Source organism: Osmerus mordax, chromosome 13 (assembly GCF_038355195.1).
Source record: "Osmerus mordax isolate fOsmMor3 chromosome 13, fOsmMor3.pri, whole genome shotgun sequence".
NCBI classification, from domain to species: domain Eukaryota; kingdom Metazoa; phylum Chordata; class Actinopteri; order Osmeriformes; family Osmeridae; genus Osmerus; species Osmerus mordax.
Genome location: NC_090062.1, coordinates 17077829 through 17098928, shown reverse-complemented (window position 1 = coordinate 17098928; position 21100 = coordinate 17077829). Strand labels below are relative to the sequence as shown.

At 46.3% G+C, this 21100-nt stretch overlaps 2 protein-coding genes across 2 annotated transcripts in view; both read right to left on the bottom strand.

The window, feature by feature from the left end:
• Positions 1–21100, bottom strand: part of mafa (MAF bZIP transcription factor a) — a 212839-nt gene that overhangs the window by 27179 nt on the left and 164560 nt on the right. The window lies entirely within an intron of this gene.
• LOC136955412 (apoptosis-associated speck-like protein containing a CARD) lies at positions 12500–13774 on the bottom strand. Its single transcript, XM_067249118.1, is given in 4 exon segments — positions 12500–12840; positions 12843–12928; positions 13182–13220; positions 13395–13774. Coding segments are annotated over 4 exon segments (558 nt in total). The 5' UTR covers positions 13663–13774; the 3' UTR covers positions 12500–12675.

The window sequence follows — 21100 nt, the reverse complement described above, 5'->3', positions numbered from 1 at the left end:
TGTTGTAACATATTTGTTTTTATACTCAGAACACAGAAATACACGGTAACAAATATATTTTACGTATTTTTCCCAGAAAGACAATGTACACAGTGTACATCCCAACCAACACAAAGTTGCACATACAGTGGTCTACATACAAAACAACAGAATAATTTACTGTATAGTGTAAACAGTTATATTATTATCATTTTTCTTTGTATTTGCCGTAATGTTATGGCATTATTTTCTAGGACCATGTTCATGATTTCAGTTTCCTGTTCAGGAGACAGAAGACGTTCCCGACCACCTTGTGTTGGTAATCTTTCAGTTCTGCCAAACAAATAGTAAAATACTGTAAATACTGTGTAGGAATACAAAGTAGGAATACATTTTCCAAATACTTGAAACCTACTTAATTTTTACAGTCCTACAGAACAGTCCACAGGCAATACTGTACTACTGTACTCATTGAGTACTGTATTGATATGCAGTAGGCCTACTGCAATTTTGTAGTGAGAGTAGATTTCTTACCTATTCTCATTTCGGAAAGTCCGGATGATGGATGCTAACAGTGTACCTGCTCAAATTTGGCTGTACTCTTTGCCCAGCCTCCCTCATTGTTAGACCATGGTTGACCACATGGTCAACCAAAGCGGCTCGGATCTCATCGAGATTATGATCCTTGGCCTTCCTCATCCTCGTCCTCCCTGTCCTCCTCCTCTTACTCTCACTCCTCTGCCTCTGTTTCCAATGTTGGCATCCATTGCAAAAACAGAAAAGGTCACCTGTTGCCCTTTTATTCTAAAGCTCTGATTGCTAATTGTAAAACTGTGTGACAGGTGTTTGTCCATGCGATGAGTCAGTGTGCGTATTTGAAGTGTATTCAGTGTGTTCTTTGTGAAAACAAAAGATTTTCTTCATGAAAATTGAGAGAGAATTGTGTGTAGTGTTTTGAAAAAAAGTGTGTGTTAGAACGTCAATTTGAATGTAAAGCAGGAATTGTGCTTGTAGTTTAGCACAATTGGTTCATGGGGTTGGTGCATGAGTTACATGTTGTGGTCATTGTGTCTCAAGTACCAGTAGTTGTGTGTAAACAAATGAGAAAAACTGTAATGCACACGACCACCCACATGAAAACACTAATCTGGAGATGTTGGGTTTTTGACCTGCACAGAAGTGTGTCTGTGTGAGATGCAGGGTGGGGGGGGGGGGGGGGGGGGGGGGGGGGGGGGGGGTGGTGGGGTGGTGGTGGGGGGGGTGCTGGAGAAGAAGGGAGGCCGTTTTAGCCTCAAGTGTTTTCATGCTGGTAGGATTAACCCCGTAGCTGTGGGCTCCTTCCTCTCCGACGTGTTTGAGGAGCTGCCCGCCACACGTTACCCAGGGAACCATGAGGAGGGCCGATGTGAAACGCAAATAGATGTTGAGGAGAGGACGGTAATGAAAACAGTTGCCGTGGACGATTAATTCCGCCGGCTGTTGGTTTCCGTGGTAACCCCCTGGCGTCTATGTGTGGTCTCTAAAAGGCGTTGTTGTTGTTCTCTGGCGCTTGTGTGAAGACAGGGGATTTTTTTTTCTGTGTTTGAAGACTCTCCATCTCTCTCTCTTCCTATACCTGTCCTCCCCCCTCTCTCTCCATCTCTCTCCCCTTCTCCTCTCCTCTCTCTCTCTCTATCCTCCATCTCTCCTCTGCTCTCTCTCCCCCCTCTCTCTCTCCTCTCCTCTGCTCTCTCTCTCTCTCTCTCTCTCTCTCTCTCTTCTGTCTGTTGCTGTCTTGTTCTGGGGAGGTGACGGACAGCAGGAGAACTTCCCCTCAGCAGAGCCTGTGGGCTGGGCTCCATCACGGCCGGCCGGGCTGAGAGGTGATCCTCGTTCCAGCTGTGTGACGGGAGCTGTAGCTGACCCCTCTTCTGACCCCTCACACACATCCAGAGGTCTGCCCCCTCCTCTGACCCCTCACACACATCCAGAGGTCTGCCCCCTCCTCTGACCCCTCACACACATCCAGAGGTCTGCCCCCTCCTCTGACCCCTCACACACATCCAGAGGTCTGCCCCCTCCTCTGCCCCTCACACACATCCAGAGGTCTGCCCCCTCTTCTGCCCCCTCCTCTGCCCCCTCACACACATCCAGAGGTCTGCCCCCTCTTCTGCCCCCCTCCTCTGCCCCCTCACACACATCCAGAGGTCTGCCCCCTCCTCTGCCCCCTCCTCTGACCCCACCTCTGCCCCCTCACACACATCCAGAGGTCTGCCCCCTCCTCTGACCCCTCTTCTGCCCCCTCCTCTGCCCCCTCACACACATCCAGAGGTCTGCCCCCCTCCTCTGCCCCCTCACACACATCCAGAGGTCTGCCCCCTCCTCTGCCCCCTCACACACATCCAGAGGTCTGCCCCCCAGCTGTGGGCGGTGCTCTACAGAAACGACATTTAAAGTTTATGTTGTCAAACTTTCTCACCCGGAGTTGGAATCCACTACTTTGTGTTTGTCCTCGGATCAGCGGGAGGAAGTTGTCTTTGTTCCCATTCTGGGGACGGGGACGGGGATGGACGGGGGTGAATGGAAAATGGAGTCCGACACCCATCTTAGCCGTTAATTAACGTCTGGATCCCGTACAAAAGGCCGTGTAAACTCTCTTCCTCTGGTCCGGTTCTCCCTGCTTCTGCGGCAGAGCAGAAAGATGCTATTGTCACGCCGGTAATTTGATTTATTGCAGAGAGAAGGTGTGTACAATGAGATTATCTGTCCCTCATGCTCCGAATTCATCAGGAGTTGCTCTTTATCAAGGCCTTTTGTGCTCTGCTGTATTTTTGCCCTCACTCCGGCGGCTATTTTGTTCTTTAATTCACGAGCACAAAGAACATGATAACGGATAAAGACAAGGCCTGACATTTCAGGGCTTTCTGTACGTGAGGGTGATTAAATCAAGCCTTTTCATATTTCAGGATAAAAAAGACAAACTGACCAATTTTCCACTTCCCTGAGATGTTTCCTTGTCTTAAGTGTGGGCCCATTTGGTGAAATTTAGTTTGGGTCCAAAGGTGAACAGAAAAGTTGGAGACAGCATTGGGGGGGTGTCTGGTGGAAGAACAGCTCGCTGTTTGACCTTTTACCGAGCATCTCTGTTTGCCGCTTTTTGACGAGTCATTCTCACTTTGGAGCTTAGAGGCCTTTTAAAGTCGTCATTTTCCCCGTCGTAGGAATATTAATCACACTGACCTGGTAGTGCCTGCTGACCTGCGTCTAGCTGGGCAGTGTGGAAGAAATGGGATTTCCTGTGTGCTTATGTTAATCGCAATCAGCTATTACCTTATCGTCAGTTCACGTATTCTCTTATTATCCATCTTCCTCTTGTAACCTGCTGTGTTCCGATGACAGTCACAGGTCTGTGATGTAGGATCCGCCTGCCTAGAATAACAAACACCTATTGGCTGTGTGTTATCTCCAGTACAGGTCTGTGATGTAGGATCCGCCTGCCTAGAATAACAAACACCTATTGGCTGTGTGTTATCTCCAGTACAGGTCTGTGATGTAGGATCCGCCTGCCTAGAATAACAAACACCTATTGGCTGTGTGTTATCTCCAGTACAGGTCTGTGATGTAGGATCCGCCTGCCTAGAATAACAAACACCTATTGGCTGTGTGTTATCTCCAGTACAGGTCTGTGATGTAGGATCCGCCTGCCTAGAATAACAAACACCTATTGGCTGTGTGTTATCTCCAGTACAGGTCTGTGATGTAGGATCCGCCTGCCTAGAATAACAAACACCTATTGGCTGTGTGTTATCTCCAGTACAGGTCTGTGATGTAGGATCCGCCTGCCTAGAATAACAAACACCTATTGGCTGTGTGTTATCTCCAGTACAGGTCTGTGATGTAGGATCCGCCTGCCTAGAATAACAAACACCTATTGGCTGTGTGTTATCTCCAGTACAGGTCTGTGATGTAGGATCCGCCTGCCTAGAATAACAAACACCTATTGGCTGTGTGTTATCTCCAGTCCTCCCTGTCCTCTGGCCTTCAGCGCAGAGACACACATGACTGACAACTGTGGTGTTGTGAATCAGAGGGGTGGTTTGCTCTCCCAATCTGCAGATTGCGGGTTGCTAATGTTTATAAATCCAGAACTGAACTGATCCTTGTCACTCCGTTAATAAAGTGATGGACTAAAACCCTTCCATCATCAGTATCCCTCTGCAAGGTCATGTTGAGTTGATAAACAAGATAATCAGCATGATCGATATGGTCCCAACTGCTCCATTCCTCTACATTCTGTTTTGTGTATATTTATGTAGCTTTCATACGGTGTGTGTGTGTTGTGGTGTGTGCATGTGTTGTGTGCATCTGCGTGTGTGTTTGTATGTGTGTGTGCATATAAAATTGTCTGCGTTACCTAATCTGGAATCATCATCTTTGGAGCTTTGCAGTAAAGGTCAGTGCATCTGTAAAGTCAAGGAAACACACACACCACACACACACCATTTCCCCTTTCCCTGCTATGGGAGTACTATATGTTTTGAGAAAATACATTTCATGGTTTCAGGAGGAGAGAGGGTGACACCTTATTACCACAAACCCCTGGAGACCTGCCTCTCTCTCTCACTTGCTCATTTCAACGTGTTTACTACCTCTCCCACCCCTGGAGCCTTCAGAAGCTGCCATGCATGAGCGCAGCTGTTAGCGCTGGGGAGAAGTTATTTGCCGCAAACTGGCGGTCTGACCCTCTGACCAGGAACTGGAGTCTCACCTGAGTCTCACCTGAGTCTCACCTGAGTCTCACCTGAGTCTCACCTGAGTCTCACCTGAGTCTCACCTGAGTCTCACCTGAGTCACACAGGATCTTTTGAAAATCTAAGGAGACAGAGAGACAGAGCTGTAGATAGATACATAGATGTGTGTGTGGTAGAGAGAAAGAGAGCGTTACAGCAAGAGATACAGTATTCTGGATAGACAGACAGACAGACAGATTGATCTTGATCAATCGATAGATGATTGCAACCCAGAGAGGAACAGAGACAGACTTTTTCAACACTAGTTGTTTGAGCTTCTGTGCTCTGCCATCCCTCCAGTCATCCAGCTCTAAGACCCTGCAGCTCTGTGTCTCTCTCTCCACGCCACCACACTGTTCTGCCTCAAATAACCCAGGATAAGTGCCCTCCTGGTGGGCTGCGGAGCAGGGGGAGGCCTCGCTGCACCATGGCACGTCCGCGGTCTGGAGGTCGACGTTTTCAGTGAATATAAAGGTAGTCCAACCCAAGCTTATGCTTGTTGTTTCAAACCCGGCAATTTACTCAAATTTCTCTAACTGCTGCCTTGCAAAGCCTCCCCCCCCCCCCCCCCCTCACAGCTTCTGTTTCCTGCCCCCCCCCCCCTCACAGCTTCTGTTTCCTGCCCCCCCCCCCCCCTCACAGCTTCTGTTTCCTGCCCCCCCCCCCCCCCCTCACAGCTTCTGTTTCCTGCCCCCCCCCCCCCCCTCACAGCTTCTGTTTCCTGCCCCCCCCCCCCCCCTCACAGCTTCTGTTTCCTGCCCCCCCCCCCCCCCCCCTCACAGCTTCTGTTTCCTGCCCCCCCCCCCCCTCACAGCTTCTGTTTCCTGCCCCCCCCCCCCCTCACAGCTTCTGTTTCCTGCCCCCCCCCTCACAGCTTCTGTTTCCTGTCCCCCTCACAGCTTCTGTTTCCTGTCCCCCTCACAGCTTCTGTTTCCTGCCCCCCCCTCACAGCTTCTGTTTCCTGCCCCCCCCCCCTCCACAGCTTCTGTTTCCTGTCCCCCTCACAGCTTCCGTTTCCTGTCCCCCCCGCCCCTCACAGCTTCTGTTTCCTGCCCCCCCCCCTCACAGCTTCTGTTTCCTGCCCCCCCCTCACAGCTTCTGTTTCCTGCCCCCCTCCCCCTCACAGCTTCTGTTTCCTGTCCCCCTCACAGCTTCTGTGTTGTTGTTGTTTTGTCACCAAACACTGGATGTGTGTTAGTGTGTACTGTACCACACTGTACTGTACCACAAAGGCATTTTTCTCCAAGCTAGCACGTTCTGTACAGTAATGTGGATGCTAGGCTTCATGGTTGACCTTGTAAAAGGAACAGAAGAAGATGGCGAGGATTTTGGAGCATTTGAGCTACCAGAGAGTGCGTCTCCATCCGTTTACCCCTCCTCACAAGCCTTCAGATGCGGCTATCAGGACCCATGACTGTGATCTAGGGGCCCCTTCCCCTGTGCCCAAGGCAGCATGAAGGTGTGACCTCCCTGGGTAGCAGAGGGAGTGTCGGCCCCCTCCCTGGGTCTCAGTCCAGCTGCGTTCCATTCCTCCTCACAGCACAGTCACAGGATTGCTCTGGGATCATAACAGTATGTATAAGTGTGTCCGTTGGAAAAAGGTATTTGTGATGTAAGAGGTACTCTCCCGTTGATGAGACAATTCTACGCCTGGCTGACTTTCTATCGCTCTCTCTCTCACTGCCCCTCTCTCTCTCTCTCTCCCATTCTTCCTGTCTCTCCCTCTCTCTGTCTCAAAGGGAGAGAGGCGATGAGCGAGGGATGCCCCTCTGAACGCATTTCATTCCAGCCTCTCATCTCACGCATCCTTCTTGTTACCTCCGCCTCCTCTTCTCACCCAAGAGGAGAGCGAAGATAACCAAGTTCCCAAATGCGCCCCCCCCTCTCTCCTCCAATCCCCCCCTCCCTCTCTCTCTCCCCCACTCTGTGACAATATCTCGTCCAAACAACCAGGGCTCACAAAGCCAGCTGTGTGTCAGACAGCCACTCAGTCTGCACCGAGGGGGATGGCTTCCTGTTTCCCTGGAGGACGGACAGGGGCTGGAGCTCTCTCTCTCTCTCTCTCTCTGTCTCTCTCTCTCTCTCTCTCTCTCTCTCTGTCTCTGTCTCTGTCTCTCTCTCTGTCTCTGTCTCTGTCTCTCTCTCTCTCTCTCTCTCTCTCTCTCTCTCTCTCTCTCTCTCTCTCTCTCTGTCTGTCTCTGTCTCTGTCTCTGTCTCTGTCTCTGTCTCTGTCTCTCTCTCTCTCTCTCTCTCTCTCTCTCTCTCTGTCTCTCTGTCTCTCTGTCTCTCTGTCTCTCTGTCTCTCTCTCTCTCTCAGATGTGTTAAAACTCAACCCCCCCCTCTCTCTCTTTCTCGCTCTCTCTCGCTCTCTCTCTGTGAGCCCTAACCCTCCACCCATGCAACCCTGATGCAGGATCCTAACTTTCTAGCCTTCTGCCAGGATTTGTGTGTGATCACTCAAACGTGAGGCCACAAATATGCATCCATACAGGACCCCAGACCTGTGTCCTGTGTGTGTACATGTCTACGTGCGATATGTCGGTGTGTGTGAGTAAAGGTGTTTGTCATCATTGTAAAGCCCATGATCCCGGTAGCTATATTGCATCTCTTTACACACACACACACCAATTCACCCATTCCCTCACACCCCATCGCATTAAGGTTTGGGATTTCATTTCTACCTGTGTGTGAGCATCGCACACTTCCTGCTTGTGTGATGGAACACGGCCAGAGATAACGAAAGTGGTGCGATTGTGATTCGTGTCCTCACCTCTGGAACAATAGGCAAGATTATATCTCCCGCTGGCCTGATTACGATATTATATAGATACGAGCTGCGAATCACTATGGTGATAGGCCGCGGGGCTGTTCCTCTGGAGCCCGGCCAATCAGCTGGGCAGCTTGTCTCTCCACCTCTCTCCCTCTCTCCGCAGGGTTCTCCTGGGAGCAGGGTTCCACTGGGAGCAGGGTTCTCCTGGGAGCAGGGTTCTCCTTGGAGCAGGGTTCCACTGGGAGCAGGGTTCCCCTGGGAGCAGGGTTCCCCTGGGAGCAGGGTTCTCCTGGGAGCAGGGTTCCACTGGGAGCAGGGTTCCCCTGGGAGCAGGGTTCCCCTGGGAGCAGGGTTCCACTGGGAGCAGGGTTCCACTGGGAGCAGGGTTCCCCTGGGAGCAGGGTTCCACTGGGAGCAGGGTTCCACTGGGAGCAGGGTTCTCTTGGGAGCAGGGTTCTCTTGGGAGCAGGGTTCTTCTGGGAGCAGGGTTCCACTGGGAGCAGGGTTCTCCTGGGAGCAGGGTTCTCCTGGGAGCAGGGTTCCACTGGGAGCTGGGTTCTCGTGGGAGCAGGGTTCTCGTGGGAGCAGGGTTCTCGTGGGAGCAGGGTTCTCGTGGGAGCAGGGTTCTCGTGGGAGCAGGGTTCTCCTGGGAGCAGGGTTCCACTGGGAGCAGGGTTCCACTGGGAGCAGGGTTCCCCTGGGAGCAGGGTTCTCCTGGGAGCAGGGTTCTCCTGCACAGGGAACCGACTGTGTGTAGAGTCTTCAATGTTCCAGGATGGTGAGACTGTAATCATGGGATGTTACGATCGCGCTGCTACCATTACTGATAACAACAGGCCTCAGTAATCTGTCTGCTGTGTCACTCTTGTGTGTGTGTGTCTATGTGTGTGTGTGTCTATGTGTAGGCCTATTTGTTAACACAAGCTCACTAGATCAGGGTCCAGATCCAACAACCATATACTCAGTTGTTTATATATACAGTACTAGTCAACATTTGAATGGGACAATGTGTCCAAACTTTTGCCTGGTACTATATACTGTACATATATATATATATATATATATATATATATATATATATATAATGTTATATATATGTGTGTAATATAACTTTTAGTTTTGTGTATATATATATATCCCACTTTTTAGTTGTGCTAAATGCTAAGACACGCCCCTTGGTCTCAGACCAGTGGGGAGACAAAGTTACGGTGGAGAAAATCAGTCTTTGACACTTGTTCTTTTCCGACAGTCGTCAAGGTCACTCCCGAGCGGAGGGCTCATCACACACACCCACGTCGTGCATCGATCGGATGTACCTGGGACTGCTCATGGAGGCCTGCTGGTTAATATTGAACAGCAGGAGGCTTTGATAGCTTATTCCTCTCAGTTCAACCTCTCGTGAATCTGATTCACATGGAGCTGTGTTGGCAGGGCAGGAAACTCATGTCTCTGTGGGAGAGAGAGAATACAAAATAATTTATATATTGATAAGAAATCACCCGAGTGAAAGGGGTCAGGCATCGAGTGATGGAGTTCATGTGTTGAATGATCGATGTTTGGATGTTTTTGATGTTAGTACTTTTGGTTATCTTACGTTTTTGGGGTTTCACACTGTTGGACATAAATATATCCGATCAAAAACAAACATTCTTTGTCTTCAAGGTGGAGCCCAATGATCTGGTTTACAATTTGAACTTGTCGCTCATAATAGTGCTGTGTAGATGTGGGTAAGACGTTCTCTTGTGTGCCCTTTCTCTCTTTTTCACTCATACATGCACTCACACTCACACATACACACACACAGGTCAGGTGTGAAACCATCTCGTTAATGAGGTCTGAGACAGCGATATTTCACTCCAACACAGCCAGATCGATTCTCTGACTGACACCACCCACGTCCAATCACGTTAAGAGCTCAGCAACATGCCCCCTTCCTTGGCCACACCCACCATCCACAGTTCTACTCTCTACTCATTAAATTAAACAGATGCTTTTATCCAAAGCGCCGTACAGTAGGCCTACAGTGGGGATTTGAACCTGCGACCTCGACCACGGAGCGATACCCACAGTGGTGACCTCCCCCCTCCTGTCCTGTGAGATGATTGACACTCGTTAGCTTGGCTGCCTTTGTGCCAGGGCTTTGATTGACAGTTCTCTGACACCTCGTATTGAAATCCTGCCACAGTTTAGTCCAGCAGATGAAGATATCCCAGAGATATCCACAACAGCGACGGACGGGAGACGGGGGAAAAAAAACGTAAGGAGGGAGAAAGAGTTTCTCTGTCCACGGCTTATTAGCTCAACACAATTAGGTGTGTGTGTGTGTATGTGAGCCAAAAGACACAGGAAACAACTGTTTATTTACAAGCATGTGTGGTCAAACATGTCCTAGATCGTTCCGCTGTTCCTGTCTTGCGCTCTGGCCGGTTCAGAAGGATGCCGTGAGGAGAGGGAGGTCGTCGCTCTGAGACGCCTCGCGGCAGGCAGGAGTGAGTAGGCTAAATAAACATCTCTGCAGCTTTACCAACACTCACCGTCGTGTCAGCAAACTGGAATAACTAAGTGACCATCCAGTTAAACTGTGAAAAAAAATGTTTATGACTTCTTGCCAATCTTTTCTTTTACCAGTGAGAAATCTCTTGTGGTTCTTTTTCAGCAGTTTCAGGCATGAATATGGATGCTGACATCCTACCAGAAAGCGAAGGTAGAATGTAATTTATGCCAAACCACATTCACATTCGACTGGCAGTTTCCAATGGGCCATGAATGTAGATAGTGTCTCTGTCGTGTCCTTCAGAACACCTTTATTACATCCTCCCGACTCCCGTCGTGGCGAAACGATGTGAGGTGTAGATGAGAGGCGGTTTGGCATCATCAAAATGCGACACATTTGCCAGTGTTGGCTCCAGCAAGGAAATCGAGGTATCAAGACTTAGAAGTAGTACTTGAGCAGAGTGAGAGAAGAGATGGTGAAGTTAAGAAGAGACAGTTTAGTCCTGTGACTGGTCAACACTGGTTTAGTCCTGACTGGTCAACACTGTGGTTTAGTCCTGTGACTGGTCAACACTGTGGTTTAGTCCTGTGACTGGTCAACACTGTGGTTTCTTGAGCTGTGTGTGCGCTGTTCCAACAGCACAACCTATCCATCACCTGTGTCTTCAGAATAATGTGTTTAAACTAGTAAAAACCGGAGGACTGCTTTTATAATGCACCATGTGAAAACAGCTCCAGTCCTTTCAGCCTTCACTTTCTAACTGGGAATCTGCTGCCACTTGAGTCTATCGCAGCTGACTAATTACTAATGTTTTCATTAATTGCTTGATTATTGCTTAATTTGATTAACTGCGTGAGCAAGATATCAAGTTCTCTTCATTTTGCGATCGTTGCAACCAGAGACTTAGCTGGTAGCGTGGTGCGGTTTTGGCTCCTAGGTACCCCACATTTCCCAAACACACTCATATATATACACACACACACTCATACACACACACAAACAAACTCGCTTGAGATGAACGCCATGCTCCCAGACTCGTTAGCCTGAGCACAGGTGCATTGTGGGAACTCTCTGTGCTGACCCGCGGGGCTGTGGTCGTTCTGTATTCTGCAGTCATGATCTCTCAGATCTCAGGACCATGAGACACTCTCTGCTCTGCTCGCCAGACCTGGCTGTGACCTTTAAAGACCGATCTTGTGCTCATTTCTGACTAAACGTATTTCATAGCGGGACATCGTAAAAATTCAAAAGAAAAATGACATGCTGTGTGCATCAAAATAATGATGACTATGTATTTATGTAATTATTATGGTAATTTGTTAAATCAAAGTAACCTGAATGCAGATTACAACTACTAAATAGAGCCACGTTTATGTGCAGTTTCATATATTAAATGTAATATTATTACAGTAATTAAACCAACAGTCAGCTCCAGTAGTCCCTGCTTTTCAGGTCAGGTTGAGAGAGTTTAGCTCCAAACCTATCCAGTAGGAATGATGTGGGTCTTGTGCTAGGTGAGTGGTGGGATGGGGGGTTAGGATTATCGATGCTGACATCATTTATGTTGATGTTTTTCTTCCTCTGTGGTCAGCTGATGGTTGTGTCTCCTTGCAGCCTGGCCGGGGGGGGCAGCTAGGGCGGTCAGGCCCTCCTGGTTGAGAGGAGCATCGAAGGCTTTTAGCATTTCCCTCTCAATCAAACACAACTCGTTTGTAGAGTACAGTGTACTGAGTCCCCTTAGTTGAGCTGTCAGTGTTCATGGTGGTGTAGTTAATTTCAAAGTGTTACTCCAGGTATTTAACACCTGGTGTTTTTATACTGTAGGCCCATCTCAAGTAAGGGAACTCTCCTGGTGTTAAATTAACACATTTTGTGTGGTGGGGTTAAGGCGTAGATACTACCTGAATTATCATAACTGAACAACTAATCGATTTAGAACGAGAAGTCCTTTCTTATGTGTGTATGTCATGATGATCTTGAGGTTGTAGTTTCAGAATGTGTTTAATTTCCTGTTTGCTCTGTATGTGTTTCCTGCTGGGAATTTCTTCCTTCCAAAACAAACGTCACCAATATGGCAAATAGTAGCCTATGCAATGTTTTAGACTAACGATGTCAAACATGATGATCAGTTATATTGTAAAGTATGATTATATTTAAGTTGACTGGGGAAAGTAGTTTCTCATGTGCTTCTCGTTTTGTGACGTCAGGGCCATATGGTACATCAATATTACCATTCTTTGCAATATAACTGATCATGTTTTATATACTGGTGCTAGTACTATTTTATTCTATTACTAAATATTGTGCAATATTTGCATAAATACATAACTGACTAAAGGTCATTTAAAAGATCCTACATATTTTGAAATAAAATAATCTGATTGTCGTATTGGCTACTTAAATGCATATTCATAGCACATTCACACCATTTATAACAATGAATTTTAGGCCAGTGTTCTTTTTTTAAATAATGATTTTTACTTTGTATTATAAAACATGGATAAAATTGCATAGGATTGAATGGAAAACTACAAATGTTTGCGAATGTGATCAACAACAAAAAAATGACTAAATGTAACTTGTAATATCCCCTGAATATAGTTTGAGGTAAAGTTTTCTTTACTTTCATTTGTGTAATCATGTTGGTCAGTTGGTCTATCAGTTAACCTTTGAGGTCTTTCATAAGAAATTTCTCATGTTTCTCAAGGCTCTTGTAGAAAGCATCTTTCCCTGCGTTGCTGCCTGTTATGAACTCGTATAGCTTCCTCATCTTGTCCTGGCGGGTCTTCTCTGCATTCACTTCGCTGTACTTCTCGTCGTTTAAAACGTCTTCTTCCAGAAGACATCCAAGATCTCGGACACCGTAGTGACTCTCTGGATCAGAGCGGACCGGTGGAAGTCCACGAAGTGTTTGCCTGAGGCGCGAGGGAAAGAAGGGAGTGTACCAAAACCAGATAATCAGGCCAGCAACAACCATAAGGAATTATCTATAAGGTTGTTAGACATTTTCCAAAGGGGGTGGGTTAACTTAATGAGGGTGGGGGAACTTTTCAATATAGCCTACCGTACGCTATTCAGTAATGTGAGAAAATTGGTCAGGGGGAAGCATATTTTACAGACACGCCTTACACGCGTTTGTCTTTCGATGTTCAATTGCCTATTGCTTACCTCCCACCGCGTGCTTTCCAACAGAAGGTCCCTGTTCCTCTGCAGGCATTAACCATGTGGAGAAATAAAACGAATCAACAATTACAAAAACGTTTAGGCACTTTCCATTTTGTTCACGTCTACACTGGTATGCTAAGCTCATAACTGAAAGTGAAACTATCTTTTCCTGTCTGTGGGCCACGTAGTAATCACGTAATGCCCAATTTAACCTACCTTTCATGTATTTGTCAAGCTTTTCTGCAAGATCATGACAAACAATATCATGAAGGACCTCTATCGCCACTGAAATAGCTTTCTTCTCAGTGTACGTTCTCACAAGAACATCCACTATATCCAGTTCATCCGCCTTTTCGAGGACTGACACTGGAATACGGGGTTCCTGCTGGCGATCGGACAAAGCATGTTTAAACTTTTTAAAGTTTTTCGATTCTAAATCTCCAAGTACATCTTTCAGGATCGTTTTTACAGTTTTGCGGGACATCTTCGGTCAGATTTTGAAGTACGCAAGCTACAGATCGTTGTGTCTAATAAGAACCTGTACGCTTCTTTACATCTACAGGACAATGTACATAGTGCAGCATAATAAGCTTGTTCTTCCGTGACGGCGTGTTAATGCTTTTTGTCAACCCGGAGGACGTCCATATAGACGTCATCGCTCAAAATTATAGCCTACATTAACATTTTATAATTGTATAGGCTATAAAATAACAGTTTTTATGTAACGACACTCATACATAACGGTATATAACGACTTTGAATTGGAGGTGTGTTCTCAACTGTGCCCTTCTTAAGACCTAACCTATATTTCTTATTTATTACATTAATCTAGCATACATATCCACACATGTACACTACTGTGCAAAGTATAGGCTTTGTGTGGAAGACCAAAAAAAAGAAATATATATACACACACACACACACACACACACCTGATCGGGTGACAGGTGGCTGAGCGGTTAGGGAATTGGGCTAGTAATCCAAAGGTTGCTGGTTTGATTCCTGGCCATGTCAAATGATGTAGCAAGGCACTTCACCCTACTTGCCGCGGGGGGAATGTCCCTGTACTTACTGTAAGTCGCTCTGGATAAGAGTGTCTGCTAAATGACTAAATGTAAATATATATATATAGAAGACAATAATGGTATAAAACATCTTGGGTGCCTAAGATGTCTGCACAGTATTGTATTGCCACTGATGTGCCTATGTCCTTGGCGGTCTCGTTGCCTTTCCCACAACTCTCAAACACAGCTGAGGTTAACCTACTCCTTCACAAACGCCATGGAAACTTTACAGGAGGGCCAACCTTCAGAAAAGTCTCTTTCAACCTTCCCGGTTTTATTAGAGAATGTTTAAATCTGAGCCTTTATGCCACAGAGAACCTTCTCATGCATCTCATTAGTAGGATCACCCCCGTAACCAAGAAGTTATCGATTCTTTCAGGGGTGTCACGGTTCATGGAACAAGACGGAGAGGCTAATTGAAGGCCTGTAATTTCTCACACTGCTGCTCACCTCGAGGACTGGAGAAGTGCTTTTGAAGACAAAAAAGCTTTGAACATAACCAAGGTGACCCGGAGGACGTAGGATTTCTATAGGCGGAACCCTGAAAGGAATTTTAGAGGTGGACATGAATTCCCTCGCTCGCCCGCATTCCTCAGCCTCACTTCGTCAATCAACGGTACGTGGACAGCTTTCAAGGACAATCGGTAGTACGTCGTACGTCTAATCATAACACATAATGAATAGATCGACAAATCATTCCGTGCTTTTATCACCTACAGACCATATGATGATGAACACAGGCCCTATTTTCATTTAACCTCTCAGACAATGGCATTTCTTCTTTTCTTATCAATCTTCATTTCCTTCCGCATTCAGTGCCCGCTTTCACCATCTCTTTCGCAGTTTTGGCTGAGTCCCAGTTTCAGTCGTTCTCAGTCGGCTATATGGTGAATGGACCCTAATGTATGCCATTACCGTTGATTACTAAAGAATCCCTTATCTGGTCTTTTGTCTTATCAGTCTCCTCGACTTTACTTCATGCCTAGTGGGAGGGGCAGGTCAGGAAACACTTGGTATGGCCCGGGTGTGACTTGGTACGGCCCGGGTGTGATTTGGTACGACCCGGTTGTGACTTGGTACGACCCGGTTGTGACTACACACTCTCTTCCTCACATACTGTCTGTGTCTGTATGTGGTGGTAAACTTCCATGCTGCAGAAGAAACTGCCCTTAAGGGGGGAAATAAAAGTTTACTACACTAAACTACTAAGCTAAACTAAACTTTCGATCCCTCTGGTTCGCTGTGTGAAGACTGACTCGCAAGCTGTGGTTGTAGAGATTAGGTGTGTTCGACTTCATGCAGCACCGGCGGCGCCGACAATCGGCTGCAGCCGGCTACCTTGAAGCTGAGAATGCCATTGGTTGCTTCAAGTCAGCCGGGCTGCAGGCGGCTGCAGGCGACGCCCGCGCTGCATGAAGTCGAACTCACCTATTAACGCATCAGGTGGCTTTTGTGGGTGTGGACTTCCTCCCTACGAAGTCAGTGAGGACAGGGAGAGCACTAGCAAGAAGATCTACCTCCGTACTGACAAAGAAATATGACATGTCTGATTTTGCAACACTACTATTGAGAAGTTACTGATTTTTGTTTACTGTGCCTGCTTGCTAAGATGTGGCTATTTAGCACTCTGGCTTGTAAAGACAGAGTTCCTTAGCTCTGACCACAGACTATATTATACTGTTAGAACTTCTGATTCTTGATCTTCTGCTGTACTTTATAAATTCACCATTTGTACGCTTTGGATTAAGCGACTAGTGAATGTATAACATGTAACATTTAAAGCCACAGTTATGTTGGGAACAAGGATCTGTCAAGGACAGTGACGGATTATGGAGAGGAGACTAATGGGTTCATGCAGAAATCATGCAGTTGTTTTGCCAACTCCAACCACTTTCAGGCTTTAAGGTTGAAATGGCTCCACATCAAAAGATGTGGGACTCTGATGAGTCACCCTGGCTTTGACTTCCACCCCTGCATGCATGCAAGCTTATTCCTCAATCAAGAGGTCAATTAAACAAAATGATGACGATATTACATTGCACTTTTATTATTTTCCTTTTTTCACATCCAACAATTTATTCACTGAGCAGATGGATTCATCCAAAGTGACATAGAAGTATACTAAGTACAGTACGGCAGAAAAGACTGCACACACTTTGAGAATTCTTATATGTTTACTGTTTGCACTGAGCCACCAAAGTATGTATTCTGATTCTAATGATGTGATATATTTCATTCTCTCCTGGCCTGACTGTTGGTTTGTGTGGGAGATGCATGTTCTTGATCTCTGCATTGTCAGCTTGTTTGGGCTGAAAGGGTCACATTGTGTCGATTGAACCAGGCCCTTGACCCAGAAGCCCTCGGTAGTCTTCCCTCTTTAGACGTTAAGATCCTCCTGAAACTCAGAGACAAATCAAACGACCCTTGACTTCTGATGCAAACACAACAAGAGGAACTTTCCCTTGAGTTGAAAAGCTTAAGAATTTCAAAATGGAGGCAATGAGTCAATCTTTTAGAAAATATTCAACAGTAAGAAAAAAGGTGGGGTGGTGGGGTGCGGGGGTCATAAATCTCAAAGCGGTCAGTGTGGTGACAGTAACTAAGTAGAGCTGCCAGACCAAAGTTTCCCCGATTTGATAAATAGCTTTGTAATGCATGCCTAGAAACTCATTAGTGCCCTTAAATGAGTTGAACGGTAGCCCCCTGTGAGTTTGTTTAAAGTAATTAAATTCACCTCAAATGATTCAGCTGGATACGTCGGGGGTCTGAGTGGACGCAGGGGAGTGTGTAGGGGGGGGGGGGGGGGGTTCACAGCTGGTGCCATGACGACCTTGGAACGTCAACAGAGCAGGGAGACGATACTGAGATTCATGTTAAGGTAGACGTCTGCTTGTCACACCCGTGTAACAAGAGTGGGGGGATTTCTATCAGGGTATTCACACGCTTTGTATGTTCGAAACAACGTCTCTCTTTCTCTCCCTCTCTGTCAACCCCACCTCTCTCTTTTTCTATCTCTTTCTACCTCTCCCTCTCTCTTAATCTCTCTCTTTATCTCTCTTTCTCTGTCCCCTCTCTCTCCATCTTCCCCCTCTCTCTATTTACTTTCTTGTAACAATACAGAAAGTAGAGCAGATGATCAAGGATCAGAAGTGCGTAGTACTAACAGTATCTTGGTGCATACCTACAGTTTACCCTCAAGAGGTAAACTGTAGGTATGCACTGTCTGGGTCAAACTAAAACAGGATGAGTATAGGTCAGTAGTTAAAGCATTTAACCACAGATCAAAAGGTTCAAATCCCTCCCTCCCCCTTGTAAAGCAACCTCGGATAAAGTTGTCCGCTTACTAATTGAATACGTTGCATTATTAAATCGATTTTATATTTCAATCTAATAAATACACAGCCGCCCCTATGAAAATTCAGTCAATTTCCAAGTACAATCAGGATTGATTGAACCACCTCACCACAAGTGTACTGCTGTCTGCATCCAGAACCCAGCGTGCAGAGCAGGGCAGCAGTCTGGTTACCCGGGTCTAATCATGTCAGCCAGAGCTGTCTCATTAGTACCACACTGGTGTACGTGATGCACAATAGAAGGGGTCACACGTGGACCTGATTGAAGGGTTGGTTGGGTTACCATGGGAATGCTTGTGTTGGTTCCTGGAGTTGATGTCCTGGGTTCCCCTCTTCGACTCAAGTGACAGAGGAGGTAGGGACACACTACTGACCCTGTGACAGAGGAGGGACACACTACTGACCCTGTGACAGAGGAGGGACACACTACTGACCCTGTGACATCATCCCTGCCCTCCTCCAGAAACAGCGTCTCATGTCTACCCCCCATGTTTGACTTATCCCTAAGAAACATCCTCAGTGAAGGTCCGAACTTTAAGGCAACTGTCAGTTAAAAGAAGAGAGAACCTTGTGTCTTCGCCAGACAGGACAGGATCACGTGTGTTAGTACAGGATCACGTGTGTTAGTACAGGATCATGTATGTTAGCATGTTTTGTGTGCTCGTTCTGCATCCCTGGCACGTGTTTGAAAAACAGTACAGCAATGAAGGTCAGCTACAGTTTGTTTTCTGTCCGAGTTCAGTTTCCGTTCCGGCACTCTGCTTGCATACAGAGCGCTTGTCTGAACGCGGCAACAAGAGACGGATGGTTTTTTACATGGAAATTGGTTTAAATTGGCTATCAGGTAGCCCTAATGGGTGAACTGGCTAGGAGTCAAATTACCGAGCAGGACGGAGGGACACACAAGAAGAACGCTCAGTGCTCGGAGGCCATCTGAGGCCGAGCAATCTGATTGGTTGCGTGGCGCACCTCGTTAATCAATTTATGTCAGAGAGCGACAGAGTAGGAGAATGGTCCAGTAGTGTGTGCACTGTATGGATTGAGACAACAATGTAAACACCCATCCTGTGATTTCCCAGAGTGCATCACTAGTAAGACATCCACCTCCATTAACACAACCCTGGGACGCAGTAAACGGGCTAGGCAGGACTCTCCTCCTTACCCTCCTACTCCTCCTCGACCTTCTCCTCCTCTCACTTCTCCCCCTACTCTTCCTCCTCCTCTTCCTTCTTCTCCTCCTCTTCCTCCTCCTCTTCCTTCTTCTCCTCCTCCTCCTCGTCCTCCTCCTCTTCCTTCTTCTCCTCCTCCTCTTCCGCCCCCTTCTTCATCTCCTCTTCCTTCTCCTCATCTCACTTCTCCCCCTCCTCTTACTTCTCCTCCTCCTTTCCCTACTGATTCAATCAAGGGAAACAAGAGACTTAATTACGCCCGTTTCTAAAGTATGCTTTGGAGCTGAATGGTAGTCATTGTATTATTGTGCTCTCATCATTTTCCAGCGTAACATTGTGATTCAGATCACGTCCAGGTACAGACGCTGTGGTGCTGGATAGTACTTAGTGAGAATGCCACTAAGTGGAATGCATGTGACAGGTTAGACATTTGCTTGGACCAACCCTAACCCCTGAATCCAACGATCGCTGAAGCCTTTAGGAGAGGTCTCATTGTTAGTCATTGGTACGGCGCTTTCGATAAAAGCGTCTGCTAAACCAATACAAATGTAAAATATAATGTAATGTTAGTGAGTAGACTATGAAAAAGGTTGATATGTCCAAGGTAGATAATAGCGTAGATGGAGTATGTGAGTAGCAAGGACCTGGAATCGTCAGAACAGTTCAGTAAGTTGTCTTCTCATGGTTGTCGTCGGATCATTTTTCATTCCAGCTGTAACAGGAAAAACAATATAGTCACCTGTTGGTCTCTTCCTGTCTGGAGAGGCAATATTATTGTATGTTATTACTGCCCTCGATCCCAGTCATGTTCCACTGTGTCAGTCTTTAATGAAACCACATAAAGAGAGTCTGCTCCATGTCTGGAGGACTGATGTGTCACTGGCCTTCAGCTTCAGTCTCTGGAGGACTGATGTGTCACTGGCCTTCAGCTTCAGTCTCTGGCTCGTACTTGAATGTGTTTGAAAACGTTCTGTTTAGCTAACTAATCTTAGGTTGATTTAGGTGCAGTTCTGTGTGCAAATGTGAAGTCCTCTGTGACAGGGACTGTAAAAAAGGCAACACAAATACAATTTGTTTTGAACTATGAATCTGCATGTTACTTTGCACATAAATAATTAATGTGTATCTGTATGTTTGTTGTGATAGTTGCCATTTAAATATACCTATAAGCCTCGTTGCAGTTTCCTATTGTGGTCGGAGTCAAGTACAAACGTACAAATACTTTGTTACTGTACTTAAGTAGATTTTTTTCTGGTATCAGTAGTTTACTTCGCTATTTATTTTGCTGACAATTTTTACTTTCACTCCATAAAATCATTACATAATTAGCTGTACTTTCTACTTCTTACATTTTAAAGCTAGGCTTGTTACTTTTTATCTGTATTTGGTGGCATGATCAATATAATCTATTTTGAGCGATTATTTTTTATCACGCACAAAAAATGTAAGCTGGTCTACGAAGCTACCATAAAGCAAGGCAACTAGGAAAAAACGTGTTGTGATGTGTGAGTGAAAAAAAAGTTTACAACTTTTTTTTTTAAGGTTAGAATTATTTTCTTTATTAAAGTTTTTTCTTTCTTTTTTCTTTTTGAAAGGTAGAAACAATATTTTCGAACAAAGTTTTGAAAGGTATAGGTGATTTGTTTGTTTTTTGAAAGGTAAAAGAAAAAAAAGTAAGAGTTTTTTGAAAAAAAAGTACTTGATGAGGACTGTACTACTGTACTCTAGCTTCTCCTCTCTCCTCTCCTCCCCTCTCCTCTCCCCTCTCCTGTCCTTTCACTTAATGTGTGGGGAAAAAAAAGTTTTGAAAGGTTAAAAACCTGCTACATCAATAAAAGATAATTTAATTATGATTGGGATAAGAATGTCAAGGGTGAAGCTAACCCATGCACAGCAAGTATTAATTCAACATCAGGAATGTTTACGTGTCCTACTTATACACTTCAACGAGCTAAACGAACACTCCTGGAATGAATACCTTGATACGTGCTGTGTGTTTGCCAGAGCGGTTGAGCTCGGTCAGTTAGTCCCTAAGCTGGTCGACGCAGACTGTGTTAATGGCGTGGTGTTCCGTCGGGCAGACTGGCGGACATGTCTAATTACAATCACCTCTCAGAGCTGGCATTTATCTCCCTCTTTGCGTACGGCTTATCTGACAGACTCAAGTAGCGGTTGGTCTGAGGATGGAGAGAGCCTTGTCTGTGTGTGAAATCTTAATTAAAACTCCCACAGGGAGGCAGAGGTGTGTGTGTGTGTGTGTGTGTGTGTGTGAGAGAGGAGGGAGGGAGGGAGAAAGGCCGAGAGCATGTGTGGAGAATGGCAATTAAGAAATTAGT